The 15,898-nt window shown below is 42.1% G+C and overlaps 1 protein-coding gene across 3 annotated transcripts in view; it reads left to right on the forward strand.

Annotated features, from left to right (window-relative positions):
* Nucleotides 1-10: 10 nt before the first annotated feature.
* acacb (acetyl-CoA carboxylase beta) overlaps nt 11-15,898 on the forward strand; it is a 36,940-nt gene continuing 21,052 nt past the window's right edge. For 2 of the 3 annotated variants that reach the window (XM_088994321.1, XM_088994323.1), the window contains exons 1-26: nt 11-60; nt 1,810-2,314; nt 5,518-5,650; nt 7,557-7,695; nt 7,762-7,871; nt 7,959-8,040; nt 8,109-8,207; nt 8,966-9,075; nt 9,157-9,267; nt 9,358-9,567; nt 9,661-9,831; nt 10,677-10,838; nt 10,916-11,079; nt 11,161-11,311; nt 11,391-11,494; nt 11,582-11,663; nt 12,958-13,103; nt 13,179-13,329; nt 13,423-13,557; nt 13,964-14,110; nt 14,185-14,373; nt 14,919-15,019; nt 15,103-15,191; nt 15,280-15,404; nt 15,504-15,617; nt 15,719-15,832. In XM_088994321.1, coding sequence (XP_088850447.1) covers nt 1,830-2,314; nt 5,518-5,650; nt 7,557-7,695; nt 7,762-7,871; nt 7,959-8,040; nt 8,109-8,207; nt 8,966-9,075; nt 9,157-9,267; nt 9,358-9,567; nt 9,661-9,831; nt 10,677-10,838; nt 10,916-11,079; nt 11,161-11,311; nt 11,391-11,494; nt 11,582-11,663; nt 12,958-13,103; nt 13,179-13,329; nt 13,423-13,557; nt 13,964-14,110; nt 14,185-14,373; nt 14,919-15,019; nt 15,103-15,191; nt 15,280-15,404; nt 15,504-15,617; nt 15,719-15,832 — 3,624 coding nt within the window. In that variant the 5' untranslated portion in view covers nt 11-60; nt 1,810-1,829. Of the gene's footprint in view, nt 61-1,809; nt 2,315-4,277; nt 4,401-5,517; nt 5,651-7,556; nt 7,696-7,761; nt 7,872-7,958; nt 8,041-8,108; nt 8,208-8,965; nt 9,076-9,156; nt 9,268-9,357; nt 9,568-9,660; nt 9,832-10,676; nt 10,839-10,915; nt 11,080-11,160; nt 11,312-11,390; nt 11,495-11,581; nt 11,664-12,957; nt 13,104-13,178; nt 13,330-13,422; nt 13,558-13,963; nt 14,111-14,184; nt 14,374-14,918; nt 15,020-15,102; nt 15,192-15,279; nt 15,405-15,503; nt 15,618-15,718; nt 15,833-15,898 lie in introns of those variants that run through there. The other variant, XM_088994324.1, reaches the window with a different exon arrangement.

The following is a 15,898-nucleotide window of genomic DNA, read 5'->3' on the forward strand; positions in this document are numbered from 1 at the left end:
TTTACTATATTGGGGAGAGAGGAGCTGCTACACTGGGGAGTGACTGAAAATTAACTGCAGGTACGCGCACATGACACAAGGTTGGATTGAAAAAGGTCACTTGACGAAAGTGAATTTACCAAAGGCACTAGTAATGCGAGGGTCAGCTTTATGAACGGTGTCAATGCAGGTTGCTAGAAAAAACTTTTTCTTGTCTGTTAGCTATCTTGCTAGCATCAGTAACACCCAAATGAAATTATTATTTGTCACATTCAATGTAGTCTGCGTCTTAAAAATATCCGAATTATTATCGCAACAAAAATCGGGACAGTGCGAAAAGCAAATGCGTTTTCATATGGGCTGAAACAAACTTTTTTTCTTCTTGCTTGAAGTAATGATCCTCATTGCTATTAAAGTGTGCAGCGAATAATCTTGGTAAATTAACCTGGTGTTGACATGTTTTCGACTGAAAAACACCCGTAAGACTTTAGAAATATGTTAGACATGCCTTTAAAGGCATTTGGGCCGAAATGTGCCAGCATCAGTAAATTTACATCGACACATAGATTTTCAGTTTTATGAAATATAGAGTGCTTCATTTGTACATTGAATTTATTGCTGTGGTTAGCTGTACCTTCTCTATCGTCTGTTTTCAAATCTTCGCTACCGACCTTTCCTCCGTTTGTAGCCAAATAACAAGTAGCGCCTCTGCGAGCTGCTGTCAGCTGTTGCAGAGTGTCCGTTTTGTTTACCAGACACTGCCTGGGAAAGGTTGCATGCAGGTTTCCTCACGCTCGGAAAAAAAGTGTAACTTTTACTACCCAGGGGGAAAGTTACTTCCGCATTTGATGCTGATAAACAAGTGTCATTGTAAACTGAGAAAAACAACACCGAGCATATGATTTGAACGAACCTACATTGTAGTTGAAACCTTGGAGAGATAATAATTGATTTCTCGGGCAGTTTTGCCGTCTACACATTAGTCTAATTCATGTCTGTAGCACGTTAATCACAATTACCAAGCATGCCTTTGTCCTGACACATATAACCTCTGAACACCTTCAGCTGACCTCCTCACACTTTAATGTCCCATGACAAGAATAAACTGCTGTACTCCGCGACAGTGCTGTGCCTCCTGGTGGAGGAAACAGATTGACCTTAATAAAAGGGCAATGACAAAGAAATGTAGTTTAAGTCACAATAAATTACAATTGACATTATGATTCGAAAGAAAACTATTTTCGTTATATCAACATGGTAAGCTTTAATGAGGAATAATTTGTTAACACATTTACATTTACATTTACATTTACATTCACATTTACATACTAGTGCAGCGTGTTCTACCGGAAACAAATTCCTTGTGTGTTCTACATACTTGGCAGTAAAGATGATTCTGATTCTGATTCTGATTTGATACAAAATGGAGTCTGTGGGTGAGCTGTCACAATTAACATTTTGATTCTGTCTCAAATATTTTGTGATATAAAGACAAAAAGCATGATGTTGAATCTGGGAAATTTAATTACGGACACACACATCTGCATGGTGACACTTCACATGTCAGCATTATTCTGTTCTTTCATAACTTTGCTGCTGTGAAATGTAAATTTCTCCACTGCGAGACGAATAAAGGTACATCCAATCAATTACAAACAGGAAACCAAAAGAAGCAGCTGTTAAGAACATTTAGAGTGATTCTCCCACACCCACGAAACATGGTCATAATAATATGACCTGATAATCAATAAAGAACGTTGAGTCAAAGTCCCATTTTTCATGAAAATGTTACTTAACTTAATAAACTGTTTTCCCCCCTATCTTCCACAGTGTCATGAGGATGTCTGCGAATGTTCGTGTTTGCATTGTTGGGATTAATCCTATCGATTCTTTTTTACCTACGGAGGAATAATAGCACGAAAGTAGCGATGCCCGAGAAAGGAGAGGAATCTCCGTCAGGCGACAGCCCCTCGGTACTTCAGGAGGATGTGCCTGCAGTTCACTCCTCTCTTCAAGGCCAACAGTGTACATCAACACAGCCTGGGGAGAACACCCTTCAAGATCACAGTTCCTCTGCGGCACTTCATGTTAAAAAGCAACAGCCCCTCACCACACAAAAACCTTCTACTAGCAATGAGCCAGTGCTCAGAACTGGTCCCAGAGCGAGGGAACGTCTCAAATTCATTTTGGGAGCATCAGAGGACAATTCCTCAGACGAGGAGCCATTGTCAGCTAAACCACCGAGTGGTGCTTCGCAGCCATCAACCTCTGCGGCCAAATCATTTCGTCAACAGATATCTCCTGAAGTGCCACGGCCCAACTCCTCAGGCATGAAGTAAGTTTCCATTATGTATTGCTTTTTAATGTGGCATCTTACCATGTGAACATATATCATATGAATAACATCGATGACAAGGTTCCTTCAGCCGTCATCTGTACTTCTTTGAAGGTGTCGGATGTTTTGCTTCTTATCCAAGAAACTTCGTCAGCAAACTAAAGTTTTACTGGTAGTTTAGGCCCTATATATATCCCTACTGTCCAAACATGGCAGTGCCGGACTATGCTATGATAGGTCCCTGCTCTCAGGTTGGGGGGAGCATAGGACTACTTCCTGCAGCTCCACTGATAGTTCCTATTATCAATCAATCGGCAGTACTTATGCACCTAAAAGCTAGCCACCACTCATTTGACGACAATAAGGTTAAAATCTTAGTGAAAGAATATAGATGGTTTGAAAGGGGAGTAAAATAAGCTATTTTCATAAAACAGCTAAATCCTTCACTAAACAGATAAGGTGGTGTGAGGGTCAATTTGGATTGTTCGTACAACAGCCTACTTATGCAAAATAGGATTAGCAATACTGATGAGCTGATACCGGTGGAAGTGGGGCAATTAGGCCAGTCGTTAGTCGGAACAATAGGAACTATCGCATCTGTACTTCAAAGAAGTACAGATGACGGCTGAAGAAACCTTTTCATCGATGGACCACTCCTGTACGACTGAGAGCTTACACAGACATATGAATAACAATTTTAAATGTGTCCGTGGCCTCATTTCAAAGTTGTTTACGCTCTGGTTCATGTGAAGTGAAGTGAAGTGCAACTTTATTGTCAAATCTGCTGTTTATGAAAAATACAGCACAGATGGAATTTGTACCCTCTCAACCAAAGAACAGGCGTAGAACAGTTCACACAAAAATGACAAAAAATACAAAACAACATAAAAGACACAGACAGTCGTGAAATCGTAACTATTTTTCCTGCATCGAAGCAGTTCTAAATGAAAGAGGAGAGGATCAAAGTATCCTTCTCACCAGTGGATCTGGGACGTCTTGCTGAAAATGTGCACACGTCTGCTACAAGCTAAGTGGGAAATCAACAGGAAGTTGTAGCGTCCATTAATAAAAAAGAGATTGGCTCTCATGTCCTGTCCTGTATAAATCCGCTTTAATTCCAAGCCGCGACTCACAGTTCCACATACGCATCGGCGCTGTGTGCTGACACTCCTTTTTTCTCATCGTCGGCTCTTCAAGCCATGCATCCACCCAGCCGGAGACTGTCCAACAGCACCAACCTTTCCGCAGAACTAAGCGGGGCTGTGAAAATGTTCCCCATTTCAGGCACATGTGACAGACGAGCGTCATTTATGGCGCCTCTCTTTGTCCCATCCACAGTGATTACCGGCCCCTCCCCCGGTCCCAGGAACAAACAGGAACTGAAACAGACTGTAGTAGGCGTGGGAAGGTATTAAAAAAGAGCGACAGTCTGGTGAAGTCCCTGAGTTCATGCCGATATTGCAAGAAAGGGCTATCCCATTTATTATTCGATAAGATTATGCAATTTAATAATGACTGATTTTTACTTGACAACTGGGAAGCAAAAGCTACTGTGTCTGGCGTTGTTTACCACATCTAGACCTTGAACGAAAAATTGGACTTCTGAACTCTGATATTCAACTTTTGCTGTGAAAACTAAACGTCATTAGTACTCAGCAAAAACTAACGAATTGACCATATGCGGTTTCAATATTTTGGAATAGACTGCATATATGTTTAAAATTCTACTTCTTTCATTCCTTTCATCTTCCTTTCTGAACTTTGCTCCTCTGAAATGTAAATGTCTCCACTGCGAGACTAATAAAGGTCAATCCAATCCAACCAAAATGTGCACTTGTAATAATAAAGTAGCTTCCTCTGCATTCAGTTGACGGAACACTTTGTCCGCAATTCTTGAGTCTGTTGTGTTTAAACTTTAGTGGGCAGCTTGTCGTCTGCCTTATCTGCACTTGTGGGAGGGATGACGAAAAGAGGCAGTTTGAGAGGAAGTCTAATTATTTTATTGTAGTTTTCATTTCACTTTTCAAATGCACGCAATGGAGGAAGATGTTTTACAAAGTGCCGCCTACTTACTGGATCTTCAAAGGTCAGAGGTTGTCATTTGACACCATTGCGTGTGGATATGTGTTTAGTTTTAAGTTCTTTGGTTCTGTTTATGAACGCGGCGGTTCCAAATAAATGCGGCTGCGCGTTTGTTTAAACCTGAAGGCTGTGGTTATGTAACATCTCATGTGTACAACAACTGCTGAAGAGAATGAGGGAAGTGGATTAACAGTTGTTTCAATATGTAGTATGATATCGTCACCAACTTTCACAACTCTTTTTTTTGTTAGGTGCACGTCCCATTTTACTGTATATAAGATAGGTAAGTTGCTAGATATTAATATGAAGAGATGGATAGAAAGCGATAGTTAGAAACAGAGAGATAATGATATTAAAATTTTTACAAGTACAATATATTTATGGGTCATATAGATTTCCTTCCTAACATTGACAAACGTTTCAAGTCACTAATGGCCCTTCTTCACAGATGCTTTGGGAATTTGTTTGTCCCTCCCACAAGACACCGTAAGCGAACCAAAAAATATATAAAACAGCTTACTGCATATGCTACGATTAAAAAAAACAGCATTATTATAAAGTCAGCATGATACAGTTCTTGTTCTGGACGCCATTATGGATATTAGAATGCCAAACGGGGCTGTTGAGTCTATATTGTGTGTTTTTCCAATCTTTTAGTAATAAATCATATCTTATCACCACTGGGTTTAAAATCTGTCTGCCCTGCACATTTTGGTCCTGATGAAACTTTTATCTGTGAGGCTTTCCGCTTAAACATATTTATGACAAAGCAACTATTGCTTGAATGTCACGCCGCATTTCAATGAAGTCATTTTTTACTTGTTTTAACAAAACTTTGTGAGCTCTTCCTATGGAAATTGCCGTAATAATAGGGTTTATGTGCAACAGCAGAAAAGAAGATAAGAACATAGTCCTGTAGATTGGTTGCTGCCTTACAGAACCTGAACTTTGACTTTGGCTTTTGCTTTCCACAGCTTGTTGTCTTCTAACTGCTTGGCATGCTGTTTCTTTGCGTGCTTGTGTTGAAGTCGAGGCTCTCTGGAACTACCCGTCTACGACGATATGAAAGGGGGCATGTGAGCCAGGACTGACAGATAACTCTTGAAGTTTTCCTGTTCCAGACCCAGCATGTCTGGTCCCCACTTGGTGAAAAAAGGACGAGAACACAGAAAGATGGACCTTCATCGAGACTTCACTGTGGCCTCACCTGCCGAGTTTGTCACTCGCTTCGGTGGAAATCGTGTCATTGAAAAAGTAAGCGGAGGAAAAAAAAACTCTCGTTCTTCTTATCGGCATGGGTTTAACGATGTTTTTCTAAACCAGGGGTGTCAAACTATTTTTTTTTGCCGCAGGCCACATTGTATTTAAGGTTTCCAATTGGGGCCAGTTATGAATTTGGGTAAACCATCAGAATGTTTCATCTCCTCCACATTTTACATACAGAATGCACACCAGATTAATGGATAACTAGTTTTCAAATCAGCACACCGGCTTTACAGTGCAGAGGTCGCCGGTTCGCATCCCGGTCCGGCCTCCCTGTGTGGAGTTTGCATGTTCTCCGTGGGCCCGCGTGGGTTTTCTCCGGGTCCTCTGGTTTCCTCCCACATTCCAAAAACATGCATGGCAGGCAGATTGAAGACTCTAAATTGTCCCGAGGTGTGAGAGTGACTGTTGTTTGTCTTTGTGTGCCCTGTGATTGGCTGGCAACCAATTCAGGGTGACCCCCACCTCGTGCCCAAATACAGCTGGGATTGGGTCCAGCAACCCCCGCGACCCTAATGAGGAATAAGCCGTACGGAAAATGGATGGATGGATGGATAGTTTTCAAATCTGAAGTCAAGAATAATGACTGTTATGGTGTTTGAGAGCCTTTTACTGAGCATCTTCATCTTTATTAAGTTCATAGAGTTGCTTGTTCTGTAGCCACAAGGGAACATAAGACACTGTCTCCTTTTACCGGTCCCAAGCCCGGATAAATACAGAGTGTTGTGTCAGGAAGGGCATCCGAGGTCAAAGCTTGGCCAAAACAAACACGCGAATCAAACCTCTTAATATGGAGGACACTGATTCGCTGTGACCACCCCTTGAAGGGAAAAGGTGCAAGGAAAAGAAGAGACTTCCGTAGGCATCATGTAATTTCACAAGTTTGATTTGCTTTCGAGGGCTGAATAAAATGATGTGGTGGGCCAGATTTGGCCCCTGGGCCTTGACTTTGACACGTGTTCTAAACCTTTTGGAACAGTGGCACACGGTTCAATGAAGAACTCTGTTTTGGTGAGAGTTTGGATGAATGCACATCTGGTACACTAGATTAGATTACATTAGATTAGCCTTTATTAGTCTCACACTGGAGATAGTATTTACATTTCACAGCAGCAAAGGGTTAAAAGGAAAAGGGGTAGTAAAACAAAATACAGGCGCTGCTGTCAAAGCAATAACAAATAATGTGACACAACACAAAAAACACAGAAAGCCATTCAATCCTAAACACTTTCTGCACCCTCTTTGCCGTATGAAGCAGTTCGAGATGAAATAGGAAAGGATCAAAGCATCCTTTTCACCGGTGGATCAGGGACGTCATGGTGAAATATGCATGTCTACTACAAGCTAAATGTTGAAAGCAAACACGAATCTGTAGCATCCATTGACAAAAAGAGATTGTCTCACATCTCCTGTCCCACGTAAATCCGCTTCAATTTCTAGCCACGACAGTTCAACATATGCATCGCAAAAAACACAATCGCCCCAGAGCTGTCCAGCGATAACAGTCAAATGGCACAGACATTCCTCCCAAATCAAAAACAGCGCTGGCATATTTGTGCTGCCGAAAAGGCACAGCTGCTCAGCCTTTGATAAGTCTCCTCATTGATGAATGTTTTGGCTAAAAATGCTGGAAAACAACCCGGCAGCCATTTTGGACTTCTTACATGCAGTTATGTTCACAATTTCAGTGACTTTGGCATCAATGTAACCGACTACGCCCCACTATCACAATGCCACCATCAGTCTGTTCATAATCAAAAAGTGTGGTTCTGGATGAAGTTTTTTCTCCTCTTTGCCATTTAAGACCCTGCTTATTTTATTGCTGACTATGGGTTGATTGATGCTGTTCTATTTATTTTTCTGTTGTTCAAAATTCATTCAGTTGCCTCTTTGGCAGGTGCTGATCGCCAACAACGGCATTGCTGCAGTTAAATGCATGCGCTCCATTCGACGCTGGTCCTATGAGATGTTTCGAAATGAGAGGACCATCCGCTTTGTGGTCATGGTCACCCCGGAAGACTTGAAAGCGAACGCGGGTACAACATTTATAAACGCCTTGTCATCACGCCACTAAATGAATCACTGTTTGGCTTTGTTTTTAGAATACATCAAAATGGCTGATCACTATGTACCTGTTCCTGGTGGGCCAAATAATAACAATTACGCCAATGTGGAGTTGATTGTGGACATTGCCAAAAGAATACCGGTGCAGGTAAATAATACCTTTGCAGCTCCCCCGTTTGTCGTCTGTGATAAAACCTTTTTGTGTGTAACCAAAGATTTGCATCTCTGTCGACAGGCAGTGTGGGCCGGCTGGGGTCATGCCTCAGAAAATCCCAAGCTACCCGAGTTGTTGAACAAAGCGGGCATTTCATTCTTGGGTAAATACAAACTTTGAAAGACCTCTTTTTCATGTTGGTGCTCTTTTTCCAAGTGATTTTTATTTTAGGTCCATCCAGCAAGGCTATGTGGGCTCTTGGAGATAAGGTTGCATCCTCGATCGTGGCACAAAGTGCAGACATTCCCACGTTACCTTGGAGCGGTTCAGGTTTGACCTCTTTCGTTTGTTTAATTTTACCCAATTTTACGCTGGATTTGGTTTATACAGTGTTCTTTTAATCACAAAGTCTTCTTGTCTGAGCAGCTAGTCTCTATGCTGGCCTGTCTGTTGGAGTAAGTCTTAGACAAAAAAGGGGGAAAAAACATTAATTCTTTGATGCTTGCTGAAATAAAGTCTGGAGATTTAGTGAGGTTGCCCATCATGTCATGCAAGGAATTTTGTCTGACGTTAGAGGCTAGTCAGCTTCCCAAAAAATCTCATCTGCACATTTTTTGTAATTTAGCCATCATAACTCCAGAACCAGGAACCTTGGTAGTCAAATGGTTAGTACGCCGAGATCACAGTGCAGAGGTCGCAAATTCAAGACCCAGTCCCTGTGTGGTGTTTGCATGTTCTCCCCGGGCCTGTGTGGGTTTTCTCCAGGTCCTCCGGTTTCCGCCCACATTGCAAAAACATGCATGGCATGCTGATTGAACACTCCAAATTGTCCCTCGGTGTGAGTGTGACAGTGACTGGTTGTTTGTCGCTTTGTGCCCTGCGATTGGCTGGCAACCAATTCAGGGTGTTCCTCGCCGAGTGCCCGAAGACAGGCTCCAGCGCACCCTGCATCCCTAATGAGGATTAAGTGGCCTGAAAAATGGGAAATGAGATCTCCAGAACCAAGATTTAAACCTAATTGAAATACTAAAAACCAGACTGCCACAGAATATTTGTGCACCACGAAAATCAATCTTGTCCTCTTTCAGGGTTGAGAATGGACTGGAGGGAGACTGACCAAAGTCCCGGCAACGTAATCAGCGTTCCTCCTGAGATCTATACACAAGGCTGTGTGGTAGATATCGATCATGGTTTGGCGGTAGGCGTGTTCAACAAAAGTATTTGGCATTTTTCAAAAGAAGCGGCATTCATTAGTTGGCATTCATGTGTGTTGGAACAGGAAGCTGAGAGAATTGGTTATCCAGTTGTTATCAAAGCTTCGGAGGGTGGAGGCGGGAAAGGTATCCGTAAAGTAGAAAGTGCTGATGACTTTCCAAGCTCTTTTAGACATGTATGTGAATTTTTTTTAACATATGTAAATTTTGTGGAATACAGTCCTACCTTTGCAGTGGTTGTGACAAACAAATATGTTTGGGTGCAGGTTCAGACCGAAGTCCCCGGCTCGCCCATTTTCATCATGCAAATGGCCCAGCATGCGAGGCATCTTGAGGTTCAGATATTGGCTGATGAATATGGAAACGCCATCTCTCTGTTTGGTCGAGATTGCTCCATCCAAAGAAGGCACCAGAAGATCATAGAAGAAGCCCCTGCAACCATAGCTGCACCCTCGACGTTTGAGCAGATGGAACATGTCAGTTACTAGATTTCGTCATGGATGTTTTTTGTACATATTCGTTCCAACTTGGCCTACATGATGACATTTTGTTTCCTCTTCCTGATTTAGTATGCTGTTAGGTTAGCTAAAATGGTGGGTTATGTCAGTGCTGGAACAGTGGAATATCTTTTCTCTGAGGATGGGAATTTCCATTTTTTGGAGTTGAACCCTCGTCTGCAGGTAGAACATCCCTGCACAGAGATGATTGCAGATGTAAACCTCCCTGCTGCACAACTTCAGGTAAAATCATTACCGGACCATCCAAAAAGTACTTGGAGAAGATATAACATGGAGAAAGGTATTTGGACTGGTGGCCTACAAAGAAGTGAAATGACAAGACAATATCCATCTGGTGAACTGTTGCATTGTAGTGGACCCCACTTTTATGGATTATTAGGTGTCAGAACTGCTTTTCTGGTCATCCACACCTTTCGGGCTCCCAACCTGAATTCGCGTTTGTACCCAAGGTGCTTGGTTGATCTCAACCAGATTGCACTTGGGCACAGTGATGCTAGGACAATAATGGACCTGCTTCAAGTAGTTTACATACTGTATTTTCAGGTCTCTAAGGCGCACCCAAAAGCCTTAATTTTTTTGAAAAGATGACCCTGCGTCTTATACGCAAGTGTGCCTTATATGTGAAGTCATATTGAGCAACAACAGGTCTCGCAACTACTGTGAGCAGCCACCGACTCCATTTTCCCCAGTGCATAACCCCAGTCGCTACTGTAGGGCCTTATAATGTGGTGTGCCCTATATTTGGAAAACTTTTATTTATTTACATATTATTTTTGGAATTGTTTTTTTATTCATTAAAGGTGCGCCTTATAGTCCAGTGCACCTTGTATATGGAAAACGTTTGAAAATACACCATTCATTGCAGGTGGGCCTGATACTCCGGTGCACCTTATTCACCGGTGATCCCCCAACTCTGTTCCGGGTAACCCCGGAACAGAGTTGGGGATACTGAAATATTAATATTTCGCAGACATTAAGTGCTTGAGACCAAGTGTAGTTTGATTGCTTGAGTTGTATCTTTCGGCAACAAATGAAATAATTTTCACTCTCTTTGTCTTCTATGGCAGATTGCCATGGGCATCCCCCTTTATAGAATCAAAGACATTCGTTTACTGTATGGAGAAACTGCATGGGGTGACAACATTATTAATTTTGAGACAAGAGAATGCCCGCCAAATCCAAGGGGGCATGTCATCGCAGCTCGGATCACCAGCGAGAACCCAGACGAGGTAAAGCTCAGTCTCACCAATGCTTTCAATCTTCCGTTCTTTCCCTCAAAAGGTCATTTCTGTCTTATTGTTAATAGGGGTTCAAACCCAGCTCGGGAACTGTGCAGGAGCTGAACTTCCGCAGCAGTAAAAATGTTTGGGGTTACTTTAGTGTCGGAGCAACCGGTGGTCTGCATGAATTTGCTGACTCACAGTTTGGACACTGTTTCTCTTGGGGGGAGAACCGAGAGGAGGCCATTTCGTGAGTCTTTTTTTATTGACTCACCCAGTAAATCAATCCCCGTCTTGTCTGGTGTCAGCCTTTGGTTGTTATCTGCTTCAGGAACATGGTGGTGGCTATGAAGGAGCTGTCCATCAGAGGGGATTTCAGGACCACTGTTGAATACCTCATTAAGTTACTCGAAACAGAGAGCTTCCGAAACAATGACATAGACACTAGCTGGCTGGATCACCTCATTGCAGAGAAAGTGCAGGTAGGGAGTCATTTGGTAGCTGTCTCGACGCGTTGGGCTGGTGAATTTCATGACAAGATGCCATGCGACCTTTCTGCAGGCAGAGAGACCAGACACCATGTTAGGGGTCGTCTGTGGGGCTTTGCATGTCGCAGATGCAAGCTTCAGAAAGAGCATGTCTGACTTTCTTCACTCGCTAGAAAGGTCAGTACAAAACTACCAACATCTGGACACAATAAGAAGAAGAAGAATCATAAATGTGTGACTAAATTCTTTTATCCCTCCCTCCAGAGGCCAGGTTCTGCCGGCAGCCAGCCTCCTCAACTCTGTCAGTGTAGATCTCGTCTATGAAGGAGTCAAATTTTGTTTAAAGGTATCTTCCCACTGCATCGTGATTATACTGTTTTTATTCTCAAGCACATATTAGATTGGATTGGATTAGCCTTTATTAGTCTTGCAGTGGAGAAATTGACATTTCACAGTAGCAAATTTGAAAGGAAGAGGAAAGGAAAGACAGAAGGTGCTGGAAAGGCAGCCACTCTCGCGGTGCCATCTTGAAGTCAAAAGAACAAAACAAATAAAAAATAATATGACAACACAAAGCCATAGACAGTCATTAAATCTTTCTAAGCACTTTCTGTTCCTTCTTTGTTGCATGAAGCAGTTCTAAATGAAAGAGGATAGGATCAAAGCGTTCTTTTCACCAGTGGATCAGGGGCGTTATGGTGGAATGCACGTCTTCTACAAGCTAAATGTTAAAAGCAAACATGAAGCTGTTGCATCCATTGACGAAAAGACATCTCCTGCCCCACCTAAATCCGCTTCAATTCCAAGCCACGACTAATGGGTTTATTTTGATCGTTCGTCCCTGATTCATTGCTTCGACGGGTGTTGATGGAAGAGGATGGTTAAATCATCAGGAATCCAGGTGTAGAACAGAAAGTTGGTTTAATCTTGAAGAGAGCGAGACATCGCGGTGTCGGCTTAAGGAGGAAGCATGGCGAGAGAGAGAGACGAGAAGGGAGAGCATTTGATACGGCGCGCAGTGTGTGACGCGAAAGGATGTGATGTAATGTAAATGCGACATCATGTAAGGGAAGGCAGGATATGACGTATCAGGAAGTCCAAAATGTAAACAAAGATTACAGAGCGATCATTAGAGATGTTTGTTTGGCGAATTACCCCAACAGCGACCGTTCCGAATTGCCGTCGCGTGCTCCTCAAGCCATGCATCCATCGAGCCGCATTCTGTCCAACAGCACCGACCTTTCCGCTGAACAAAGCGGGGCTGTGAAAATGCTGCACATTACAGGCACAAAAAAGCACAATCGCCCCAAAGCTGTCCAGCAATGAAAGTCAAATGGCACTGACATTCCTCCAATCAAAAACATTGCTGGAATACTCATGCTGCCGAAAAGGCGCTACCGCTCAGTACAGTCTCCTCCTTGATGAATGTTGTGGCCAAAAATGCAGAAAAACAATCCATATCCATTCCATTCGACGGACAACAATACAAAGTGACAAAAGAAAACACAAAAACAAGACAAAAACAACAAAAAAAAGCAAGGCTCATGAAGCACTTGCTGATGGCTGCCTACTCGGGTGCCAACATGGGCTTCTTCTATTGTTTGTATTGTTTCTATTGTATCTTCTATTGTTGACATAAGGTCGCTCGCCAATCCCCAACGACATACGTCATCATAATGAATGGCTCCAACATTGAAATTGATGTCCATCGGCTCAGTGACGGTGGACTTCTGCTCTCCTATGATGGCAGCAGCCATACCACCTACATGAAAGAGGAGCTGGACAGGCAAGCTGTATTTCACTTTCAAGATTCAGACTGAATTCATTCAAAAAAAAAACATGTGCTACTTTAATTCTGCAGCTACCGCATCACTGTTGGCAACAAGACTTGCGTGTTTGATAAAGAATGTGATCCCTCCATGCTGAGATCACCTTCTGCTGGTAAACTACTGCAATATGATGTTGCCGACGGAGCTCATATTTGCTCAGGCGAGACCTATGCAGAGATCGAGGTGAATTTGAGGATAATTTTTACTGACCGCACTGAAACTAATACTTTACATAACAGCATTTTATATGACTGATTGTTTGCCATGTTGACTCAGGTGATGAAGATGGTGATGACTCTGACTGTACAGCAAGCCGGACATGTACATTTTATCAAGAGGCCCGGTGCAGTTTTGGAGTCCGGCTGTGTGATTGCACATATGGACTTGGATGACCCTGGCTGTATACACCGGGTCAGTTTCCTCAAATTCCTCTTCCTTACAAAAATGCAAGTGTTCCTGCACTCTCCTGTTAAGATGAGGAAATGTTATACAACACATATTGATTTCTATAGCGCTTTAACAACAGCTGAAGCTGTAACAAAGTGCTCATCACGGACAACTATCTTATACAGGAAATAAATCAGTCACAAAGATAGTAGAAAGCACCAGGGAGTAAATTAAGATGAAGCCTGAATCCTGTGGAGTCAAATGCCAAAGAGCACAAGTGAGTTATGAGGTGGGTTTTAAAGATGGGTAACGAGAGGGCTTGTCAAATGTTCAGTGCCAGGTCATTCCAAAGAGTGGGACCAGCAACGGAAAGACTTATTATGTGTTATGGTGAATAAAAGTCTAACCATACTATTCTGTCATTATATAGGTGGAACTTAATACAGCCACCCTACCACCACAGCACCCATTGCCCATTGTTGGGGAAAAGCTCCACCAGGTGTTCCACAGCGTCCTTGAAAACCTGGTTAAAGTAATGGATGGCTATTGCCTCGAAGAACCCTACTTTAGCACCAAGGTACATCTCAGCGACTTTACCTGCTTCAGAATTTCTATCGACTTAAAAAAAGTGTATTTTTTCCATCTCTCCAGTTGAAACAATGGGTAGCAACCCTCATGAAGACTCTGAGGGACCCATCCCTGCCACTGCTGGAATTGCAGGAAATCATGACTAGCGTGGCCGGACGGATCCCGCTTGGCGTTGAGAAAGATATCCGTAAAGTCATGGCTCAATATGCCAGCAACATCACCTCTGTCCTGTGCCAATTCCCAAGCCAAAGGGTACAAGACCTAAACTATTTTTAAAGCAGTGCTCAGCATAAATAGGTACAATCTCCAAAAAAAACATTTATTTTCCTTTCGATTGAAGTTAAGGTGAATATAATAAGACTGTGGTCAGGATCAACTCAATTGATGTTGATTATGTTTGATTCTTTTTTTAGTCAAAGTCAGCCAGAATAGACTACAGCTCACCCTTAAACCAAATGAAGACAAGCGCTAGTGAAAATTATTGGCTTAACTAATCATTCGTTCTTGATCTTTCTTATTGAATTATTATTCAATAGAAAATTGATTATTCAGAAATCAAGGATAAAAACTCATTTTATGCAGATATTTTTGTATTATTATTATTTTTGAAGTATTATAAATCGGGGGGCCCGTTGGTTGGGTGGTTAGCACATAGACTTCACAGTGCAGAGGTTGCAGGTCCAAATTCCAGACTTAATGAATATTATAAGGATAGAATTGGACTTATTAATGCTGATTTTTGTGAATTTATAAACAAATTATCTAACCGCAGAATTTAACATTTCTTTTTAATCCAGATTGCAAATATTCTCGACAGCCATGCAGCCACTCTACAGAGGAAAGCTGATCGGGAAGTGTTCTTCATTAACACTCAGAGTATTGTTCAGCTGGTTCAGAGGTTAGTTTGTTTGGATTACTTCTTATCAGTTGAAAAAAATTGTGACTGCATTGATTAATTCTTTTTCAAACGTTGTTTTACAGGTACCGCAGTGGAATTCGCGGTTACATGAAATCTGTGGTTCTGGATCTACTGAAGCGATACCTTCAAGTTGAGATACAATTTCAACAAGGTGACCACAATGCATGAGCATAACTGTTTTCAAATTGTTTTTAGCATAACTAAATCGCGTATTGTATTTTATACATTTCCACAAACAGCTCATTATGACAAATGTGTCATCAACTTGAGGGAACAACATAAGCCCGACATGAGTCCTGTGCTGGAATACATATTTTCTCATGCCCAGGTCTTTAAGAAAAACATCCTGGTCACAATGCTCATCGTAAGGCCTTCATCATATTCATCATAAGTTAATTGTTGTAGGACTGGAGAAAATATTTAGATTTTTTTTCATTGTTATTGTTTGCGTTTTATTTTTTAGGATCAACTGTGTGGAAGGGATCCAACTCTGGCAGACGAGCTCATGGTGATTCTCAATGAACTCACCCAGCTCAGTAAAATGGAGAATTCAAAGGTCGCCTTAAGAGCCCGACAGGTAAGGCTGAGTCAATTTTTAGCCAGTGATCATTTAGCATTTAGTTTGTTTTATCAACTAACCCACACAACTCATTCTGTGTCACACGTTTTTTGACATAGGTGCTCATTGCCTCACATTTACCATCATACGAACTGAGGCACAACCAGGTGGAGTCCATCTTCCTCTCTGCCATTGACATGTACGGTCATCAGTTTTGCCCTGAAAATCTCAAGGTTAGTATCAGAAGCACTTTTACCACTTCAGACATCAAAACATTTGTGCTTTTTGTTTTACTTCCA

Source organism: Hippocampus bargibanti, linkage group LG04, assembly GCF_051943395.1.
Source record: "Hippocampus bargibanti isolate YZ-2025 linkage group LG04, ASM5194339v1, whole genome shotgun sequence".
In the NCBI taxonomy this organism is placed as follows: domain Eukaryota; kingdom Metazoa; phylum Chordata; class Actinopteri; order Syngnathiformes; family Syngnathidae; genus Hippocampus; species Hippocampus bargibanti.